Source organism: Cnephaeus nilssonii (genome assembly GCF_951640355.1).
Source record: "Cnephaeus nilssonii genome assembly, chromosome: 4".
NCBI classification, from domain to species: Eukaryota; Metazoa; Chordata; class Mammalia; order Chiroptera; family Vespertilionidae; genus Cnephaeus; species Cnephaeus nilssonii.
The window spans coordinates 47,901,605-47,922,734 of record NC_137075.1 but is presented as its reverse complement, the minus strand read 5'-3'; the positions used below and the strand labels follow the sequence as shown (position 1 = coordinate 47,922,734).

The 21,130-nt window shown below is 44.6% G+C and overlaps 1 protein-coding gene across 2 annotated transcripts in view; it reads right to left on the bottom strand.

Moving 5' to 3' along the window:
- The window catches only part of SQOR (sulfide quinone oxidoreductase), a gene marked incomplete at its 5' end in the record, with an annotated part of 71,765 nt that overhangs the window by 23,539 nt on the left and 27,096 nt on the right, over positions 1–21,130 (bottom strand). The window contains 2 exons of one of the 2 annotated variants that reach the window (XM_079769237.1): positions 3,616–3,786; positions 6,022–6,268. In XM_079769237.1, the coding sequence (XP_079625363.1) occupies positions 3,616–3,786; positions 6,022–6,268 (418 nt within the window). Of the gene's footprint in view, positions 1–3,615; positions 3,787–6,021; positions 6,269–21,130 lie in introns of those variants that run through there. The other variant, XM_079769236.1, reaches the window with a different exon arrangement.

Below are 21,130 nucleotides of genomic sequence, written 5' to 3'. Positions count from 1 at the left end.
ACACCTCACTGCTTCACAAACATTGCATAACCTGCCTGGCTTCTGAGAGCTGAGACTCCTATATTTTCACACAGTGGAGGATGACAGCAAAGAGGCCACAACTTCCTGTGCAGGGCTTGTGTTAACACTTTTTCATGTTGGGGAAGGAGAGAATGACTTTCTACTCTTAAAAATAATCCATTTTCTTTTAATATCTATAGGGTAAAGTGTGAATCCCGAGCAAATCTGGCCTGTCATATGGATGGATTGATATCATAACTGAGAAACTGCTCTTTTGAAGGCCATTGAAAAGGATGTGATACAATGTACCTCATATTATTTAATGATCTGTTTGGAATTTAAAAGTCCCCTCCTTAAATATGGGTATTGTGATTATTCATGCTGGGAGCAAAGGTCTCCCTACTTATTGTGATAGAAATGTGGGTTGAGAATGGGGAGGAAGACAAGTTGAAGCAAAAAAAAAATAAAAAATAAAAAAAGGCAGCAAGAAGGATGTAAAGTAAAAGGACTTGCCTAGGAAACTGAAGATGAGATTGCAATGAAAGTCAGGGGCCCAGAAAGGACATCAGGGATGACGGTCTCTCTCCTGCACTAAACAGAGAAGCGCGCACAGCTCTGCAGATCACAGTTAAAGAGAGGGGATTCCAAGACGCACGAGGCTTGACTCACACTGGGGAGCAGCAGGAGCAAGTCACCGAAGAGATCCTGCCCTGTGACCCAGATCAGCTCCGTGGTCACGTCCACAGTGAGGCCTTCCTATGACTCAGTCTTAACCCAGTGCACATGATGCTTTATAGCACCTGTCGAGTTATATAACAGTAATATCTTCCCCCACCACATCAAACACTCCTAGAGGATAAAGGTTGTGTCTTACCCCTTATATTCCTAGAATCTAGCATAGTCACCAAATTAAAGTGAGGAACTCAGTAATGTTTGTTGGATGAATGAATGGATGGGTGGTTGATTCCAGTTGCATGTGAAAATATAATTTATCGAAGTGGATAATAATATATACATCATCATCCCTGTGATTTGCCTATCCATAGACAGAGGGTGCCCTGAAATTCCTTGTTCTGTAGGAAAGTGTACTGGACCCATTAAATGGCTGGGGGAACTGTGTTGAATCTTCAGGGTATATGAGGTCAGAGGTAGCATGAGGTCCGGGGAGATGATCTACAGGTAAAACATACGCCCACTGTCAACAAGAAAAGCCTTTGGTTTGTGTGTACCCTGATGTTTCTATTAGAGCACAATATTAATCATTTTTAGGAGTAATAATAACAGATAAGCTTAAGATTATAAAAAATCATTAAGGGAGAATAAACCCTAAAGTAGCAAAGAATAAGAAGAAAGCCTAAAAAAAAAGAAGAAGAAGAAGAAGAAGAAGAAGAAGAAGAAGAAGAAGAAAGCCTCAAGTGTTTGGATAAGTTCAAGTTTCCAGGCCAGATGACCTAAATAAACCCTAAGGAATTGCAAAAACTTGTAGACAAGACTTTTGAGCAATTGCCGAGAACAATGCAGACCTCTCCAGAAGGCTAAATATGGGTAAGTGCTCTAATTCTATCCAGGGGGTGGGAAGGTAACTAACAACTTAGCAAACAGGATGTTCATCCAGTTCAACATTCCAGGCTCATCTACTGTAGTTTGGAAAAAGAAGAGCATTGACATGGATTCATTTTGCAACCCTGCTATCAACAATAACTATGCTGGCACATAGTGGATACTCAATAAATATGTCCTTTTCCTTTTTTTCATGTATTCTCTTAAAAATAATAACAGCAACATTTCTTGAACGTCCACATTATGCAACTGACAAGATTATATCTCCCATGCGATGCTATATGCAGATTTCAGATATGACTATGGAATACTTTCGCCTTAAAAATCCTGGAAGAAGTCCCACCATCTTGCACCAACTTCTTCCCCAGCCCTAAAACAAGACACTGCCAGTTCCCTAAGGTCTACACTTGAGAGAGCTACCCAGGACCCAGAAGTGAGAACACCTGCCAGGGCCTTCCATTCTCAAGAGATGAGACAAGTTTATGATCCTTAAATGAGCACAAACCCAACCACAAAGGGCTCTGAGCTTTTCCTTCCTGTGATGTAAATGGGACTGATCAAGGGGGCAGGCACTGCTGTACCAAAGGGGTGCTGTGGGTTATAAGACACAGCTCTCCTGGCCCCCTGAGCCGGCAGCAGATGGCAAGGGAAATGAGCCTCAAAGCTCAGTCTTGAGAACTGAGAACAATCTTGTGTTTCATTCAGTCCACCCTCCTGGAGATGCAGGGGAAATAAGGAAGTTCATCAACAGGGGGGATATAACATAAAATTTTTAACTTAAATAAATGTATATTTTATTAAATAATGTATTAAATGTTATTTATTCGTGTATTTACTTTAGGATGGGGGAAGCCTGACTTGTGGATCATAAGAAGAGGAAAAAAGACCCAGAGGTTTGCACTGACCCCAAGCCCAGCATGAATCAGCCTGTGGCAACTGTCGCTACAAAGGCAAATGCTAAATGAGGCTGTCTCTGACTGTGGGAGGGAGTGGGGCCACGCGATTCTGGGCTGTTCTGCAGAGTGGCTTCCTCTTCCAGGAGCCTTTTTCATGGAGGGGACAAGTCCGATGATGTCTAAAGCAGGGGAAAGGGGGTCATGTGGGGACTGAAGACTGTGGAAGACGATGGAAAGTGGGGACACGGGACAAAGCCACCTGCAGAGAATACCGACACAGACTATAAGAACCATCTTCGAACAGGTGAAGGGTTTCTCCTCACAAGAGAGAGAAGACATCCTCTCCCACACTACAGGAAGGACAAGGAATAAGGAAGATATTAAGTCCAATAACACCCTGGGGGCCCAAGAACCACGGGAGCCTGGAGCAGGCAGGGCGCAGCATGATGGCTGCGCAGCATGATGGCTGCGCTGCCTGCCGCAGTCCTGGGCTCAGCAGCAGATGAGGGGACATGACATTGCAGATGGCTTCTGGGCCTGTGGTCTCACCATCCTGCTCTCATCCCTTCAGTAGCTTCGACCCTCGGGTGGTGGTGGTGGGGGCGGAGGGGGCGGGGTGGAATGAGACTTCTAAATGATGCTGATCAATTATGATCCTCATGCTCCAGCAGCTGCAATTCTGAGCCCAGGCACAAAGCTTAGTCACATGGGCACTTACTATTCTGGCGGAGCGCCCCCTAGTGTGGCTGGGATGATATTTTCCAACATCCCCTTCCTCTGGGAGGCCAGCTGTCAGGGAGAGAAGCTGGCTGCTTCAAAGGAAAAGGGAGGGAAGGTGCCTGCTATTTTAACACGTAGCAGTATTTGTTCAGTACACATTCAGATGCAAGACACTGTGCCAAGCAATAGGGCCAAGAGCCGGTGTCCGCAAATACTTGTCTTAGTTGTTTATTAATTCAGCATCCTCAGTCCTTCCATCTGTCCCATCCTCCACTCACCACACTCTACCCTCTCAAGCAGTATTTAACACACACATACATGCCCACACACTTATAGACACCACTGTCTCACCATGAAGCTGACCAGTTTGATAATACCTGTGCATTTCACTTCATACAAGCCTTCAGATGAACAAAAGCCAAAGGATCCCAGTGGTTACCTCCTTGCCGTTGTCTGTGCGGATGCAGTTCTTGTCTGGGTTCAGCTCAGCCACTCTGTCTTTGATCCATTCCACACCAGATGGAATCACACTCGCTGTGGGACGGCCAGATGAGGACAACTGTTTGGCACCAGCACCCACCAGTGTCCAGATTGGCTGGTAGAAATGTCTCTGAGAAACAAAGTTTTGGAGATTCATTTCAAGTTGAGGCTGACCAAAGTGTCATAGCTAAAGGTACCTGAGCTAATACTCCCTCCTGACTCTTGGAGTATCACATAGAAAGTCCCTGGGTCGTCCTCCCCACCACCCCTCCCACTGGTGAGACGTCTCCTATTATGTTAAACTCTGAAGAGTAGTCACCTATAAGAATTCTGCCAAGATCATTTTTTTTAAAAGCCATAAACTACCCTGGCTGATGTGGCTCAGTTGGTAGGAACATCATCCGTACACCAAAAGGTTGTGGGTTCAATTCCCAGTCAGGGTACATACCTATGTTGTGGGTTCAAGCCCGTTGGGGCATGTATGGGAGGCAACTGATTGATGTTTCTCTCTCACATCTCTCTCTCTCTCTCTCTCTCTCTCTCTCTCTCTCTCCCCCCCCCCCCCTTTCTGTCTCTCTTAAAAAATAATAATAAAAACATATCCTCGGGTGAGGATTTTTTTAAAAGCCATAACCTATCATTAGCGATCATTGTATTATTTATTGCTGACAGGTGACAGTTGCTTTGGGACTTAACATGTACATGTTACATATACATGTATAATGTACACATTATGGATACATTTATGTGCACCGATATAAAGAAAAATTAAGTCCAGTAGCATAATATGGTTCCTCAGATGTTTGTGGGGACTGAGGTAAGTCTGAAGTTTACAGCCACTCTGGGGATCCTCAAACTCTATTAACTTCCAACTGTGTTTGCCAAGCCCGTGGAAGGTGCAGACATTGCCTGTCAACCCTATTAGCAATCCTTTCTCAGAGGATTTACTAGTGCGCCCAAACCCAGGAGACACCAAATGCTACCGCACAATGCCACATATGCCCAAACACGTTCTCAACATTGCCCAAACACCTCCGACTGGCTGGACAGAATTGTCAAAAGCCACAGAGAGATGACGAGAACTGAGGAAGGGCTTTGCAATCTCCCTACAGCCAACAATGGCTGCGATCCGGAGGACAGGGGGAAGAGGCCTCCAGCTGCAAGAGCTGAACGGTTCCAAGTCCATCTTGAACAGACAGAGGAATAAAAACAAGCTCGGATGTTTTATAGACTACAAACAACCACCAGCTCCAGCAATCACTAAACCAGATTCAGGAGGGGAAGTGCCAACCGCCTGCGCCACTGGCAGCTCCTTCCAGAGACTCCTGTCCGGCCCGTCCTCACAGACATGATTCTGGTCTCCTGAACTGCGTCCAGCGCCTCCGACTCATTCCAAAGAGTAGCCCCTGCCCATGGGTTAGCTACAATAGGCCACCTGACACGGCTCTCAGACCGCTCTCATTTACAATGTTGTCCTGAATGAGTCACTTTAAAAAGGAGAGTAACGGAGAGCACCTTCCAGTCTCCCCCCACATCACAGCTCACCAGGCTGAGATTGCAGGGAGCCGTGTGCCTTTCTCGCCCCCCTCCTCTCCTCCCCATCAAACAGGCACCAGATCCATTCTGCTCCCTGCCCCCAAGGATACAGTTCCCAACTGGTACATGCCTGGCTCCTTCGGAAACCTTAGACAAACCACCAGAAATCTTGAATACGTATCTGTAGCTTTTGGACAATTTTTTAATGTTTTTTCATGAAATAGTGCCTTACATATAAACACTTCCCAACCTCCCTCCTGGTAACACTTCCCAACTTCCCTCCTGGTGTTTACTACCTTTTTCTGCCCTATAATCTGTTTCTAATTCCTTGCACTTAAATTTCTGAAACCCACTGACACCTTCCCAGAGGCCTCCCTCGTCCTTCACTCATCACCTTTCTCCAGACTGGACCACAGACAGGAAGGCGCAATGACCACTGACTTTCCTCTGGACATGAGGTTGGAGGGAGAGGGCTTCACGGGTTGAGATCTACTAACGTCCTGACCCGGGTACCTAGGAATGTGACCTTGTTTGGAAATACGGTCTTTGTAGATGTAATCAAGTTAATACTTATGAGAGAATAAGTATCTGTTGTTTTAAGACTCTCAATCTGTGGTAATGTGTTAGCACAAGAAACTCATACGGAAGAGACCATCAAAAGCCAAGGGATCTGTTCTCTCTCTCTTCCTCCTGGACTGCCTGATTGTTGTGCCCAGAGGAGAAGCACTAAAACTGGGACATGACATCCCATGTCTGACCGTCATCCCCACTCCCTATCGCACACACACACATGCACCCACACACATGCACCCAAGAGGGGGAGACTTACCTCGCTGGGCTCAACGATGGCCACATTCTCTGCACCCACTCTCTTCTTCATGCGGGAGGCCATGGTGATCCCACCGCTGCCCCCACCCAGCACCAGCACCTCATGGTAGTTCTTGGCCGCAAGGCTGGTCCCTGTGTGCAGCTGAAGTGGGCTGGCCTGCTGAGCGCCCAGTCTGAGGAAGCAGGTAAAGAGCCGGGCGTGGGGGCTAGACACCACGGCCACCAGCGGGGTCATCTTCACACGGGATCTGGACAGAAAGGAACAGATGAGGCTATGAGTAAGGAAGGGACCACTGTGCGACCAAAGCATTTTCCTTCCGGAGGAAGGGGAGGCTGGCATCTGGCCAGCTCCAGCTGGTGCCCACCACCTCCCCCAAAACCACCTCCCCAGCTGGCTGTGGTCCCAAAGTCTCCTGACAGCACAAGATTGTAACTAACAACTGGCTGAGCTTCCATTTCTCCCCTTCCTCCTCCTGTCAGGACATCCAGGACTTTTCCATCCAAAAATTCCAAGGCCCCCTGCAGTGCATCCAGCAGTCCCCCATTCTCCTCTCGGGCACATGCCTCAATGCTTCCTTTGGTTTTTCAGTCCACCAAACATGGACAAGTCCACAACTAGATAGACACCTGTACAAGTCCTTGCCATAGGGCCCCGAAGACCTGCTGAAACAGGAGTAGTCCAGCAAGAAACCCACCTTCTGCAACTCGGAGTTCACACCAGGGAAATCAGGGCCTCGGCCCCACTCAGAGAGCCTGCTGGCTCTGTCTGCCCAGGGACACACAATTTAATCAAAACATGGGCAACAGACACGCAAGCAAAGGCCCTCCACACCTTTGGCAATTTCAACCAGTTGATAAGAGAGCCATAAAAAGAGACCTGCCTGTTATCATAAAGTTATGTTTTATGTAAAGAATCCGCATATGCTGCTGACCAGTCAGTCTTTTATTGTCTGCAATCAGTAAGCAATCTCCCCTTCAGAGTTCCTCCGCGAGACAGGCGTTTCTGCTCTGAGCATTTGGTGCTTTGGCAGTGAGGAAATGAAGCCTTCTCAGGCGTGGGCCTTGGCTTCCCCCACCCACAGAACTGGCCTGATGTCTTGGACACCATCTACTTGTATAACTGGAATGCCTCTCTGGGTATGACTGTGCCCCAAATTCCACCATCAAGTTCAGTCCTTTGGGTTCAACACTGCCCCAGGAACCCTTTATTCAAATGCAAGGACCTAGCTGGGGGTAACCCTTCTAGCTGCTTGGATCACTAACTTCTGAATGGGACCAATTTCATTATATCATTTTTTCCCGAAAAACTGAAGAAGGGGACAGCATGAGGGGATTAGAAAACGCGGAGAGGGAAAAGGGGCGCTGAAAGGAAGGGGGAAAAGCCCCGGGGGAGGGAGAAGCGACAGGAAGTGGGAAGGAGGTTGAGTACTGCCTTTAATTAGGATGAACTTTACTCGGAGGTTTTGGCACCCTGACAACTTCTTCAGCAGCTCAGATCTGAAGTGACCCAGCGATTTGCGACCCACAGAGAGTGAGGCAGGTTCATACATTGTTGCTGCAAGTTTAAAATCTGTATGACCCTTCTAGAAAACATCACCCTTTGACCTGGTATGTCCATTTCTGGGACTTCAGTCTAAGGAAATAGCCTCTAATACAGAAGACAAACCTTCACAAAGATGTAGCTCACATACTCATTCATAATATAGGGTCAACCCTCAGCTAACTGGTTTGTGAATTGATCTGATTACATCCAGGTCACAGGAAACACTTCACACTGCCCAGGGAAAGCGCAGATCCCAGACTGTTTCTACAGTCATGTGACACCCCGGAGAGCAGTTTCAGAAGAAATTGGAAATAGAGTTACAACCAGAGCCACACAAGTAGCTAAGAAAGCTCTAAACCCCAAAGCACCTGTTCAACCCACCAAAACAACAAACGTCAACAAACAGCTGAAACCTATTGCTTCTGTGAAACCAGTTCAGATGGAAACGTTGGCTCCAAAAGAGCCTTATCCCGCACCTGAGGATGTCTCCATGAAGGAAGAGAACCTCTGTCAAGCTTTCTCTGATGCTTTGCTCAGCAAGATCGAAGATATTGGTAATGAAGACGGGGAGAACCCTTAGCTCTGCAGTGACTACGTTAAGGATATCTATCAGTATCTGAGACAGCTTGAGGTTCTGCAAACCATAAATCCACATTTCTTAGATGGAAGAGATATAAACGGATGCATGGGTGCCATCCCGGTGGACTGGCTGGTACAGGTCCGTTCCAAGTGTAGGCTGCTGCAGGAGACTCTCCACATGTGCATCGCCATGACGGATCGATTTTTACAGGTTCAACCAGTCTCTCCCAAGAAGCTTCAACTGGTTGGGATTATAGCTTTGCTTTTGACCTCCTAGTATGAGGAAATGTTTCCTCCACATATAGAAGACTTCGTTTACATCACAGACAACGCATATACCAGTTCCCAAATCCGAGAAATGGAAGCTCTCATTTTGAAAGAACTGAAATGTGAGTTGGGCCGGCCTTTACCACTACATTTTTTAAAGTGGGCATCAAAAGCTGGGGAGGTTGATGTTGAACAGCACACTTTAACCAAATATTTGATGGAACTGACTCTCATTGTCTACGGACATGGTGCATTATCACCCTTCCAGAGTGGCAGCGGCTGCTTCCTGCCTGTCCCAGAAGGTTCTAGGCCAAGGAAAATGGAACTTAAAAGCAGCAGTATTACACTGGATACACCAAGAATGAGGTGTTGGAAGTCATGCAGCACATGGCCAAAAACGTAGTGAGAGTAAACCAAAACCTGTTCATCGTCATCAAGAATAAGTAGGTATGCAAGCAGCAGACTCCTGAAGATCAGCACAACTCCTCAGCTGAACTCAAAAGCCATTAAAGAGCTCGCCCTCCCTCTGATGGGGCGGCCCTAGGCCCTGGTCCTGGGGAAGGTGCTTCGTCTGGCACTTTCTCTTGCTTGTTTGGAACTCTTGACTTGGTATGTAATTCTTTGGTCTACTCCATGAAACCTCTTCTCAGACCTATTTTCTAACTACATATTGAGAAAAAATAAAGCTATTGATATTTTTAAAAAAGAAAGAAGAATTAGCTACCAATGATACAGAAGAATGCAACCACTTTACCTCTACATTCTTACAAAGTGAAGTATTCACTTTTTAAAAAAAAAATCAATAAATAAAACAAATGGAAATTTCATTTTAACAAGTGGCACATACAACACATTTTATAATTAAATAATGTCATGCTTTGCCCTAGCTGGTTTGGCTCAGTGGATAGAGCATCAGCCCATGGACTGAAAGATCTCAGCTTTGATTCTGGTCAAGGGCCTATACCTCAATTGCAGGCTCCATCCTGCCCGGGTCGGGCACGTGCAGGAGGCAACCAATCGATGTGTCTCTCTCACATCAATGTTTCTCTCTCCCCCTTCCCTTCCACTCTCTAAATATCAATGGAAAAATATCCTCAGACAAGGATTAACAACAACAACAAAAAGAATAAATAAATAAATAATGTCATGTTTTTAAGTTAGATTAAAATTTCTCAGTTTATCCTAAATAAACTGAGTGCTCCTTTCAAAGGATCAGAATAAAAAAATACAGCTGTAGTCTAACTGGAGAAGTAAAATCCCTGCTGACTGAAAGAGGAGACAGCCTGCTGGGCCTCTCCTACTTACAGCCCTGGCCAAGGCTCCACGCCCGATCTCCACAAGTCTTTGGGAGTCCACAGCTTTCCACAGCCCGCCCTTCCCAGACAGTGTAGATCCCCCTTCGTTTATTTATTTGGAATTATTTTATTTTTTCCAAATTTATTGAGGTGTATTTGATAAAAACTACTGCATACAACATGATGTTTTGATTATATATATATACTCTAATTAAAGGGTAATATCCTAATTAGACTGGACATCCTTCCAGACAAAGCCATGGTGGCGGGGCCTGAGGCAGAGGCGGTTAGGGGTGATCATGCAGGCAGGCAGAGCGGTTAGGGGCATTCAGGCAAGCAGGGGAGAGCAGTTAGGAGCGATCAGTCCAGCAAGGGAGAGCAGGGATTGGGCCTAAACCGGCAATCGGACATCCCCCAAGGGGTCCCATATTGGAGAGGGTGCAGGCCGGGCTGAAGGACCACCGCCCCCCCACTGCCATGCACAAATTTTGTGCACTGGGCCTCTAGTATATATTCTGAAATGTTTATCATGATCAAGCTAATTAACATAGCTATTGACTCACCTAGCTATCACTTTTTTTTTTAGTAAAAAAAAAATACACTAAGATTTACTCTCCTAGTAGATTTCAAGTATACAATACATATTGTTAACCACAGTGACTATGCTATATGTTAGATCTCCAGAAATGATTTATCCTGCATATCTGAAACTTTGTACACTAAGACCAACATCTCCCCATTTCCCCCGCCACTTAGCCCTGGTAACCACCGTTCTACTCTCTGCTTCTAAGAGTTGAACTTTTTAAGATTCTACATATGAGATCATACAGTATTGTCTTTCTGTGTTTGGCTTATTTCACTTAGCATAATCCTATAGGTTCATCCATGTTTTCACGAATGACAAGACTTCCTTCTTTCTAAAGGCCGAATAATATTCCATTGTGTGTATATATGTCACCTTTTCTATATGAATTCATCTGTCGATGGACACTGAGGCTGTTTTCATATCTTGGTTGTGAACAATGGTGCAGTAGGTATGGGAGTGCAGATATCTCTTTGAGATAGCTATTTTCTTTCCTTAGGGCATATACACCCAGAAGTGGGATTGCTGGATCATATGGTGGTTTTAATTTTTTTAGGAATCTCTATACTATTTTCCATTGTGGCTGCACCAATTTACATTCCCACCAACGGTGAAAAAGGTTCCTTTTTGTCCACATTCTTACCAATACTTATCTTAAAGGCTCCCTAATCTTAAGTCATGTTACATATTACACACTGGGTGTCAGCTAGGACACCTGGCTTAGTTCAAATAAAGCTGGCCTCCAAGCAAGGATTATTCAGAGCATTCTTAATGAAAGCTCCACCGGCCAGCCTTTCAGTTATTTTCGCTCTTGAAGAAACAGTGAGTCTTTGTATGCTACCCAACCGTTCTATGTCAGTCCTACACCAAGCTGGGCCCTCTTTGCTCTGGGTTTTAATAACCACAAGGCCACCCTTTAACATACCATTTTTAGAAAACTTCCAAAATCAAAAGGGAAAACAACCAATAAACAACCTCCCGATCCGCCCACCCAACCTCCCACCTCCCTACCACAGGCTTCCCTGAGCCAAGCTACCTTTGAGCTGTTGTGTCCTGAGACAGAGTGAGCCTCATCCACACAGCACGGGCAGGGCTTTCACCTGGTCCCAGGTGGTGAGAGACTCTGCATGGCTCTCCCTCCTCCGTTAGCTCCTCCCCCTTGCTCTTGCCTGGCCTATTTAATTAAATTTGGTTATATCTCTCAACCAAATTACCTCCAGAAGACAGGATTTGTAGAAAAAAGGAGGGAGAAACTGTCATCATAATAGCTAATAAGGGAATGTTCCCATCTTCATTTTACAGATGAGAAAATGGAGGTTTAGTGTAAGGTTAGAGAACTTGTCTAAGGTCACATCGCTCATTTAAGCACCAGAGTTTATTTCAAATGGACTCCTCTATTGAGTTCTCATAGCATTAGACCCCAGAGATAATCAGGAAACAAAACTGCCTACCGGCTGAATTTCATTTCCATTTAAATTTAATGGATTAGGGGGGTGGGGGGTATATAGTATTAAATTTTAGCTTACTAAATAAATTGAAAAGAAGAAAATCGGGGGTGGGGTGGGAATGAGGTATAACAGTTGTATCGATATAATATTTTAAATACATATTGGAATTCTTTTTTTAAATATATTTTTATTGATTTCAGAGAGGAAAGGAGAGGGAGTGATAGAAACATCAATGATGAGAGAGAATCATTGATTGGCTGCCTCCTGCACGCCCCCCATTGGGGATCGAGCTTGCAACCCAGGCATGTGCCCTTGACCGGAATTGAACCCGGGACCCTTCAGTCCGCAGGCCGATGCTCTATCCACTGAGCCATACCAGCTAGGGCCATACTGGAATTCTTACAGTTGAAAATGAGGCAGGTTAGTAAGAAGCTAGGTAATTTCCTGGCAAATGGAATGAGGAAACTGAGACCAAAGGCTGAACACACAGAAAGGCTGAGCAATTAATAGCCAATTGATAAATCACCAGAATCTATCCTCCCTAACCAAAGATACCTAAGAGCTGGTGGTTTAAATCATCTTAGTCAGGGAGAAAGATAACAAAACAAAACACAGAGCCAGACTAACCCAAGATAGAGGTGAAACTAACCAGAAAACAACCCTCCCTCCCCCACCTTGGACCCATAAATTTGCAAGAACTGACCACACGCACAGCTCACTTGTGAGATGGCCCATGTCCACTCAGACACATACTTTTTGCTTTTGTCACAGGGCTTCCTGCACCCTGGCCTCTTCCTTTTTCTCTACCTGAATAAAGCTCGCTTTGTTCTCACTCTGATTCATCCTTGGAATCTTTCCTGGGCAAATCAAGAACCTGGAGGTCTCCTGACAGGCAGAGTCCTGGACCGTGCCTGGACAGGGCCAGCCACCAGCGCAGAAGCGGTCCAGTAACAAAATGGCATGATATTTGTTTGACAATATTCCAAGAATATTGAAAGCTGATGAGAGTGTAGATGACACAAAATTAGCCATGAGCCAATAATAATTTGAAGCCAACTGATAGATACTAGTGTATAAGACATTCTTTCAGTAGTCTATTTTTGTATATACTGGAAAGTTTCCACAATAAAATGTTTAAATGCATGAATGAATAAAACAGCAAAAAAAAAAAAATCAAAAAACTGTCAGAGTGGACACTGGCTTTGCTCTTTAGTCACTGAAATGTTAAGGTTTTGGCATATTTCAAAGAATAGCAAGATAACATACATACAAGTAATAGCAACACAATTACGACTTCCCTCCCATGTACATAAAACTTTACAATCCACAGAGCCCACACCTGAGCCCACACTGGAGTATTGATACCACTTTACAAGGTGGGAAAACAAAGGCTCTGAGAAGAAAGGTGATCTTCCAAAGGTTACACAATGAGTCAGCAGCACAAATGCCCATTGGAGCAGCAATGCAGGCATTAGCAGGAGCTACCAACTGAGAGGTGAAGACAGCCTGCACCTTCTCCCAGCTCCTGATCTCGGGACAGACACTTTGCTGGGCCAGGAGGATAGAAGAGTCCTGCCACACCAAGTGGCCCCCCTCGCCACCTCCCAGAGGGGCAGGCCTCTAGGCAGGGGCAGATCCAGGTTTTATGAGCTTTGAAGCATTATATATTTTATATAGTTAATATTCATTTTGAATGAGAAAATAGATCACAATAAATATCCCCAATAAATTCAGATATTTATCCCCCAAAAATATCTGAATTCTTGGAGATTTGGGACTCTTTCTTCTGAGATCTCTTTTAGGCAATTTATCAGAAATACAAGCACAGAAATGCTTCCTGGTTACAACATGGCCACCTCTCCCCTCCTGGAACACGTCAGAGCTCCCTACACCTGTGCAAGAGGGACACCCTGAAGAAAACTTCATTTTCTTCTGAGTAAATCAACCTTTATGCCTAGAGCTCTAGAGCACTCTGCCCATGCCTCTGGGGCTCGCTGAACTACCACTACCAGTCCCAAGCTTTGCCAATCCCCCTCCCAGCCCTGCCCAGCATAACATGGCTACTTTGGATAGTCTGAAACTAGGTCCCGATTCCTATTATAAAACTAGCTCCTCATGGACCACACCAAACTCCCATGTGCCAGGCCCCAGCTAGCTGCTTGAGGTTAAAGTATCATCCCCATTTTACAACTAAAAAAAAAAAAGTCATTCTGCAGGACACTGGTTATATCCTCAAGGCCACACAGCCAATAAAGGACAAAACTAGTATTCACCTGGAGGGGATGGAAGAGAGGGAGGGAGGGAACCAAAGCAAACATCACTTTCCCTATTATATGGAGGACACACCTGGGAACCGACTCACACAATTATGGAGGCTGACAAGTCTCAAGCCAGCAGTCAAGGTAGATCCCCCAGGAAAGCCAATGGTGCAGCTTCAGCCCAAGGTGAGCAGGCTCAAGTCCCAGGAAAAGCTATTTCAGGTAAAGTGAGAAGGCAGGAAAAAATCCATGTCCCACATCAAGGCAGACAGGCTGAACGAATTCAAGGGAAGGTCAGCCTTTCTGTTTTTTCCTTCTTCTTCAAATCTTTATTATTGAGAATATTACAGATTTCTTCCTTTCTCCTCCTCCACCCAGTTCCCACCCCGCCCCGCTCTGCCTCCACCCTTTTGTCTGTGTCCATAGGTAAGACCTTTAGTTAATCTCTTCCTGCCACCCCTCTGAGATTCTTCAGTCTGTTCCATGTTTCCATGCCTCTGATTCTATTTTATTCACCAGTTTATTTTGTTCATTAGATTTCTTATTCATTTATTTTGATTTTTAGATTCAATTGTTGATAGATATGTACTTATTGCCACTTTATTGTTCATTTTCTTCTTCTCCTCCTCCTCCTCCTGCTTTTTCTTGTCTGTGAAGCTCTTTATCTGACCTTCAATTCTAAATGATAGCAGCTGGGTAGAGTCATCTTGGTTGTAGGTCCTTGCTACTCATCACCTTGAATATTTCTTGCACACTTCCTTTGGCCTGCAAAGTTTCCGTTGAGAAATCAGCTGACAGTCGTATGGGCACTCCCTTGTAGGTAACTAACAGCTTTTCTCTTGCTGCTTTTAAGATTCTCTCTATGTCTTTGACCCTTGCATTTTAATTATGATGTGTCTTGGTGTGGTTCCTCTTGTTTAGGACTCTCTGTGCTTCCTGGACTTGTAAGTCTATTTCTTTCACCAGGTAGGATAAGTTTCTGTCATTATTTCTTTAAATTGGTTTTCTTGCTCTCCCTCTTCTCCTTCTGGCATCCCCATAATGCAAATGTTGGTACACTTGAAGTTGTCCCAGAGGCTCCTTACACTATTTTCATATTTTTTTATTCTTTTTTCTTTTTGCTCTTCTGATGGGTGTTTATTGCTTCCTCATATTCTTAATCATTGATTTGATTCCCGGAATCATCTAATGTTGAATCACTGTAAGTTATTCTTTATATATACTTAATTTCTGACTTGTCTTTTTTTATGTCTTTGTCATTCTCACTAAGATCCCTGAAAGTCTCACTAAGTCCCTTGAAGCTCTCTTTGAGTCCCTTGAAGCTCTCATTCAGATCCTTGAGTAACCTTATAACCATCATTTTGAACTCTGTATCCAATAGTTTGCTTGCTTCTATTCCTTTCATTTGTAACATGTTTCTTTGTCTCCGCATTTTGGCTGCTTCCCTGTGTTTGTTTCTATGCATTTGGTAGAGCTGCAATGTCTCCCGGAATTGGTAGAGTGGCCTTGTGTAATAGGTGTCCTGTAGGGCCCAGGGGCTCAGCCTCCCCATTCACCTGAGCTGGGCACTCTAGGTGCACCCCTATGTGGGCTGTGTGCACAGTCTTGTTGTAGTTGAGCTTTGATTGCTGTTGGTGTCACTGGAAGAAGTTGACCTCCAGGCCAATTGGCTGTAAGGACCAGGTTCTCCCTGTGTCAGCCTTTCTTATTCAGTGGAAGAGCTGCTATGCAGGAAACACCCCTATGGAGCAGGACTTGCTTCAGTGGTGCCTTGTTGCTCACTGAATCTGCCCCTTGAGTGTGTCGCTTGTGGATGTGTAGAGTTGTAATCTGGTATGGTCTGAAGCTGTCTGCTAGGTGCACTGACTCTAGGGCCTTCCGGGAGGTGCAAAGTCAGCCACTTCCTGGGGCCACCCAGCAGGCGCTACAGAGATCCACAGATGGCTGCTATTTGTATTTGGGCTAGGAAGTGCCCAGGTGAGGCCCAGCTATGAAGCAAGGCAGGCTGGTACTAGTGCCAGGTCTTGGGCCTTTTATTGATAGATTTGGGGCACCCTGACTCCAGCTGCAGCTTGTTTGAGAGATTTTAGCAAAGTCTGAAGACTGAACCAGGATAGGCCATTCATATGGAAAAGCTGCTGCAAACAGCTTGGGTGGGGCTGCAAATTGGATGGGGCAGGGTCTCAAGGAATCACCAGGGTGAGTGAATAGCGTAGGTCATGCTGATGGAAACTCAGATGGTTGCCAGCCAGCTCTACAATGGGAGCAGTCCCAGCATAGGAACAACGACCCCTGTGAGCACCCCATCTGGGAGAAAGCCGCCCCAGAGTTCCTGCCCCGATGCCAGACAATCTAGTTCCTCCCTGTATGTGTCGGGTCCCCCAAAGCCACCTGGCGCTGAAGCTCAGAGGAAGTGAGTCTGAGTAAGTTCGTGCCCTGTAAAAGGAACACCCGGGTCTCCAGCAGCCTCCGTGTCACTCTGCCACAATCCCCACTGATTTTTACAGCCCAAAGTTATGGGGACTTCTCTTTTTAGCTCTGGGACCCTGGGCTGGGGGATCTGGTGTGTGGCTTGGACCCTCTGCTCCTCATGGGCAACCTCCACAGAGTCAGTCTCCCTCCTAATTAAAAAAACAACCCATGTGGGTTTTGGACCAGCCCATTCCACACCTCCACCCCTCGACCAATCTCAATGTGCTTTCTTCTTTACTTTTCTAGTTGTAGGATCTCCATTTAGCCAGCTTCAAGATGGTTCTGAATGATAGTTGTTCTATATTTTAGTTGTAATTTTAATGTGGTTGTGGGAGGCGGTGAGTACCGGCATTTACATACACCACCATCTTGGTTCTCCCTGGGTCAGCCTTTCTTGTTCAGACCTTCAACTGATTGGATGAAGCCACCCACAGTGGCTTTCTGCTTTACCAACTCCTCCAGAAACACCTGCATAGACATGCCCAGAATACTGTTTGACCAAATTCTAAGCACACCAAGCCCAGTCAATTGACCCAGAAAATTAACCAATATACCCTCTGACTTAAGCTATAAAAGGTCAGGTCTAAATCTGGAAAAATCTCAGGAAAGAAAACTGTTACTGTGACCAATTGGTACCATGTTGGGTGCCAAGAAATTGCCAAACATAAATGCTATGGTTCCTTAACGCGATTTCTTCTTAGTCTGAAATGCATGCAGGTAAAGTATGCAGTCATATGTGTGGCACTTTTATGGCACTGGATTAGACAATCTTTTTTAGCTTTTAATTTTCTGTATTTTATGATTGACATTTCAGGGCTTTGATAGTCCTAACAAAACTGCCCCTCCCATGTAAATCAAATCTATAATGAGATACCACCTCACACCTGTTAGGATTACTATTATCAATATTAGACAAGTAACAACAAGTGTTGGAGAGGTTGTGGAGAAAAAGAAACTCTCATTCACTGCTAGCGAGAATGTAGACTGGTATAGCCACTATGAACAAAGTATGGAGTTTCCTCAAAAAAATTAAGAATGAAGTTACATATGACCCAGTATCTTCTGGGTATCTACCCGAAAATTTTGAAAACATTTATTCACAAAGATATATGCAACCCTATGTTTGTTGCCGCATTATTCATGGTAGTCAAGACATGGTAATAACCCAAGTGTCCTTCAATAGATGATTGGATAAAGAAGATGTGGAACATGTATACAATGGAATACTACTCACCCATAAAACAGATTAAATACTGCCATTTGTGGCAACATGGACAGATCTTGAGAATATCATGCTAAGCAAAATAAGTCAGACAGGAAAAGGTCAAGATCCTCATGATTTCACCATATGTGGGATAGAAGACTGAAAGCAACAAATGAACAAACAAAACAAACAAACAAATAAAAACTCAGAGACACAGACAACAGTATGGTGGTTACCAGAGGGAAGGAGAGGATAGTACAGGGAAACGGGGTCATGGAAGGAGATTTGCTTTTGGGTGGTAAACACAATGCAATATATAGATGATGTATTATAGAATTGCACACTTGAAACCTATATAATTTTATTAACCAATGGTACCCCAATACATTTAATTTTTTAAAATAATTTTTAAAAAATAGAAATTTTTTAAAAACTTCCCCTCCCAGTATTAGCTAACTTCCTAAAGACAATAAACCACTTGTCTGGGAGCACATCTTTGATAAGTAAACCCAACCAACCCAGAGTCCATACATGAACCACCTCCTCCATCTGGCTTTTACTCACCAGAGGGCAATATTCCTCTGCCCTAATAATCCCGGACCAGACATCAGATGATGAGGGCAGCCCCCACATCCCAGAGCCCATGAAAATTATTCAAATTAGCCAATCCCAAATCTGGTCAGCCTGTTCCCCTGCCTCACAAAAACCACATATAGGTTCTTATCCATGCTTTCTCCTCAAATTTTCTGCCTCCCGACCAACCTGGGTGCTTCCCCATGTGGCCCTACATGGTGCACCATGCCTCCTGTTCTCAGGTAACTGAGAAAAAGCGTTTTCTTTGTGGCAGTAGTCTCCCGTGTAAATCAAAACACACCTGTTAGAATTACTATTATCAACATTAAACAAGTAATATAAGTGCATCTTCCTTCATCCCAATGTTACCCCCAATGCATTATTGGGGTGACATTGGGATGAAGGAAAAGCATCTTCCTTCATGGCAGTCACCTCACCCTACCTGATTTAAACAAATCCTAGGTACATTTTCATATTCTTTCCTTAAAATGCATTCACTGACTGTTCAGATGGAAGATGTTGCATGCCTAACAAATGTTTGCTCTGCTCCTCTCCTTACATATCCACTGAACTGTCATGTGGCATCTTATAAATAATTTAATGACATATTACTATAGAATGTTATAATTATGTGGGTGAGTGGGCCAAATTCTTGAAACCAAATAACATAGCTACAGTGTGATTTTTTAATGAAATAATTACTCTGGAAGAATACAGCACCTGGCCTTCCTTTGTCACACTCTATCACCTGTTATGTTGAAACTTCAGATAGCTTCTCCACCAAGGAAAGTTTTCACATCTCTTTATCCTTTAACCTTGATAAGGGGGAGTGTCACCAGCCAGAAGTGCTCAGAAAGGTGTTTAAGGAAAGAATCTTTTACAGGGTATAAATACAGGGTGTCCCCCAAAAAATGTATACACACTTTAACAGCTGATAGCTCAATTTTGAAAAATGAAATATATTGTAATAAACACTGCCTCTATAATTATTCAAAGTATTTGTATACATTTTGGGGGACACCCTCTATATGCCCAAATTCAGGTTTATACTTAAACTAATCTTGTCTCAATCATAGAGAGGCTAAATTTGCAGAACCAAAAATCAGGAAACATAATCTAACCTACATTTTTATTTATAGATTTATTCCCTACACAGATGCAAATTACATTACATTTAGCTTTACTGAATATGTGAGGATGTCATTATGGAAAGAACAGAGTTACAGGAAACCCACATGGCCACAATTCTGCTGTATCTAAGAATGTTTCCACAGTGCTCATTGAGTACATGCTACATACAAGGACCCATGCTGATGGGCACGTTTCCCACCCCAATCCTGCTCCCATTCCCAGTCTATTAGCTTTAGGTGCTGAGGGAAGAACAGCAGAGCTTCTCAGCTGCTGAAATTGTAGGTCACACTTCAGGGGAAAGTTATTTTAATGTTAGAAGGTCTAATTTAAATATGAGAATGTTAAGGGTTGTTAGATGTGTGCACATCTTTCTCTTTCTAGCTTGAGAGAGGATGTGTCTCAGCTTTGTTTTCCTCCACACTCAATACGGTTTATTTGAATAAATTAAGTTCTACCTCCATTCATGTGTACACAGCTGATGTGTAAAGGTACTGAATAAATCCATGAATCCATTAATTCATTTCATGGTCTGAAAGTTTGTAACCCCCTCCCAAAATTCATATGTTGAAATCCTAACCACCCCCAAAGGTGATGGTAATAGTAGGCGGGGCCTTTGGGAGATGATTTTAGATCATGAGGATGGAGCCCTCGGGCATGAGCTGAATGCTGAATGAACAGGGTCCAGAGAGGCCCTAAACCCCTTTTTCTATGTGAGGACACAGGAAAGGCATCGGCTACCAACTGGGAAGAAGGCCCGCACCCAACCGTGCTGGCACCTTGATCTTGGACTTCCCAGCCTCCAGAACTATGAGAAATAAATTTTTGTTGTTTATAAGTCACCCAATGTGTAGCAGCCCAAACAAACAGTTACAGAGATCCTTCGCTGTGCCAGGTGCTGTGCTAGGTACTGGGACGGAGGGGGACAAAACAGCGAACGTGTCACATCAGGTCCTGTGCTGACAGAGCTTACATTCTAGTGGAATGGAATACATATTCGTCCCTCATGCCCCCACTATTATACCCTCCTGAAATGTCCTTTCTTGTTTTCTACTTTAGCCATGGCCCAAAGTCCTGCCCAAGTCCCAGCTTTTCTAGTTCCTCCAGCCCAGGTTGATTCTACAAGTCTCATTATCCATTTTGCCCTTCTTGGAATTTTCTTGTGCTCACTCAGTTATTTGTTGGCATTTTGATGCATTTATTTCCCCACAGAGATTGAAACCTCTTGGTGGTTTCAGGTACTGATTATAGACTCTGGTCCTATCTACCCCCACTGACACACTGGGCCCTTCTTGTCATCCCCTGGGGTGGTCCAGACAGAAAACTGCTGCAGTCTGCCAAGAGCGTAGCATGGATCTCTCTGGCCACCTCCTCAGGAACAGTTGCAAAAAATGGGGTACCATTATTTTCCAACACCTGTATCATCTCTGGACTAGTGGAAGCAAAGTTAGGTTTGGCTTCCAAAAATCTGGACTGATATTCCATCTTAGATTGTACTAGCAGAAGCAAAGGGCAATCAATATGAGCCAAACACCTAAGCAGTTTTGACAAGAGAAGGAAACAGACGGAATCTGAGTAGGAGGTAAAGGACTGGCAGCACTGGGGCAGGGGAAATGCTATGGGAAGAACACCAAGAGGCGGGACTAGCGTAAGTAAATGAACCAAAGACATGGTGACTGCCCTCCAGACCTCTCTCCAGCCTTCTCCGCCCTCTCTGAGCCCTGAGAGCTGACCTGTAAACAGGGTGGGTATCATCTGGC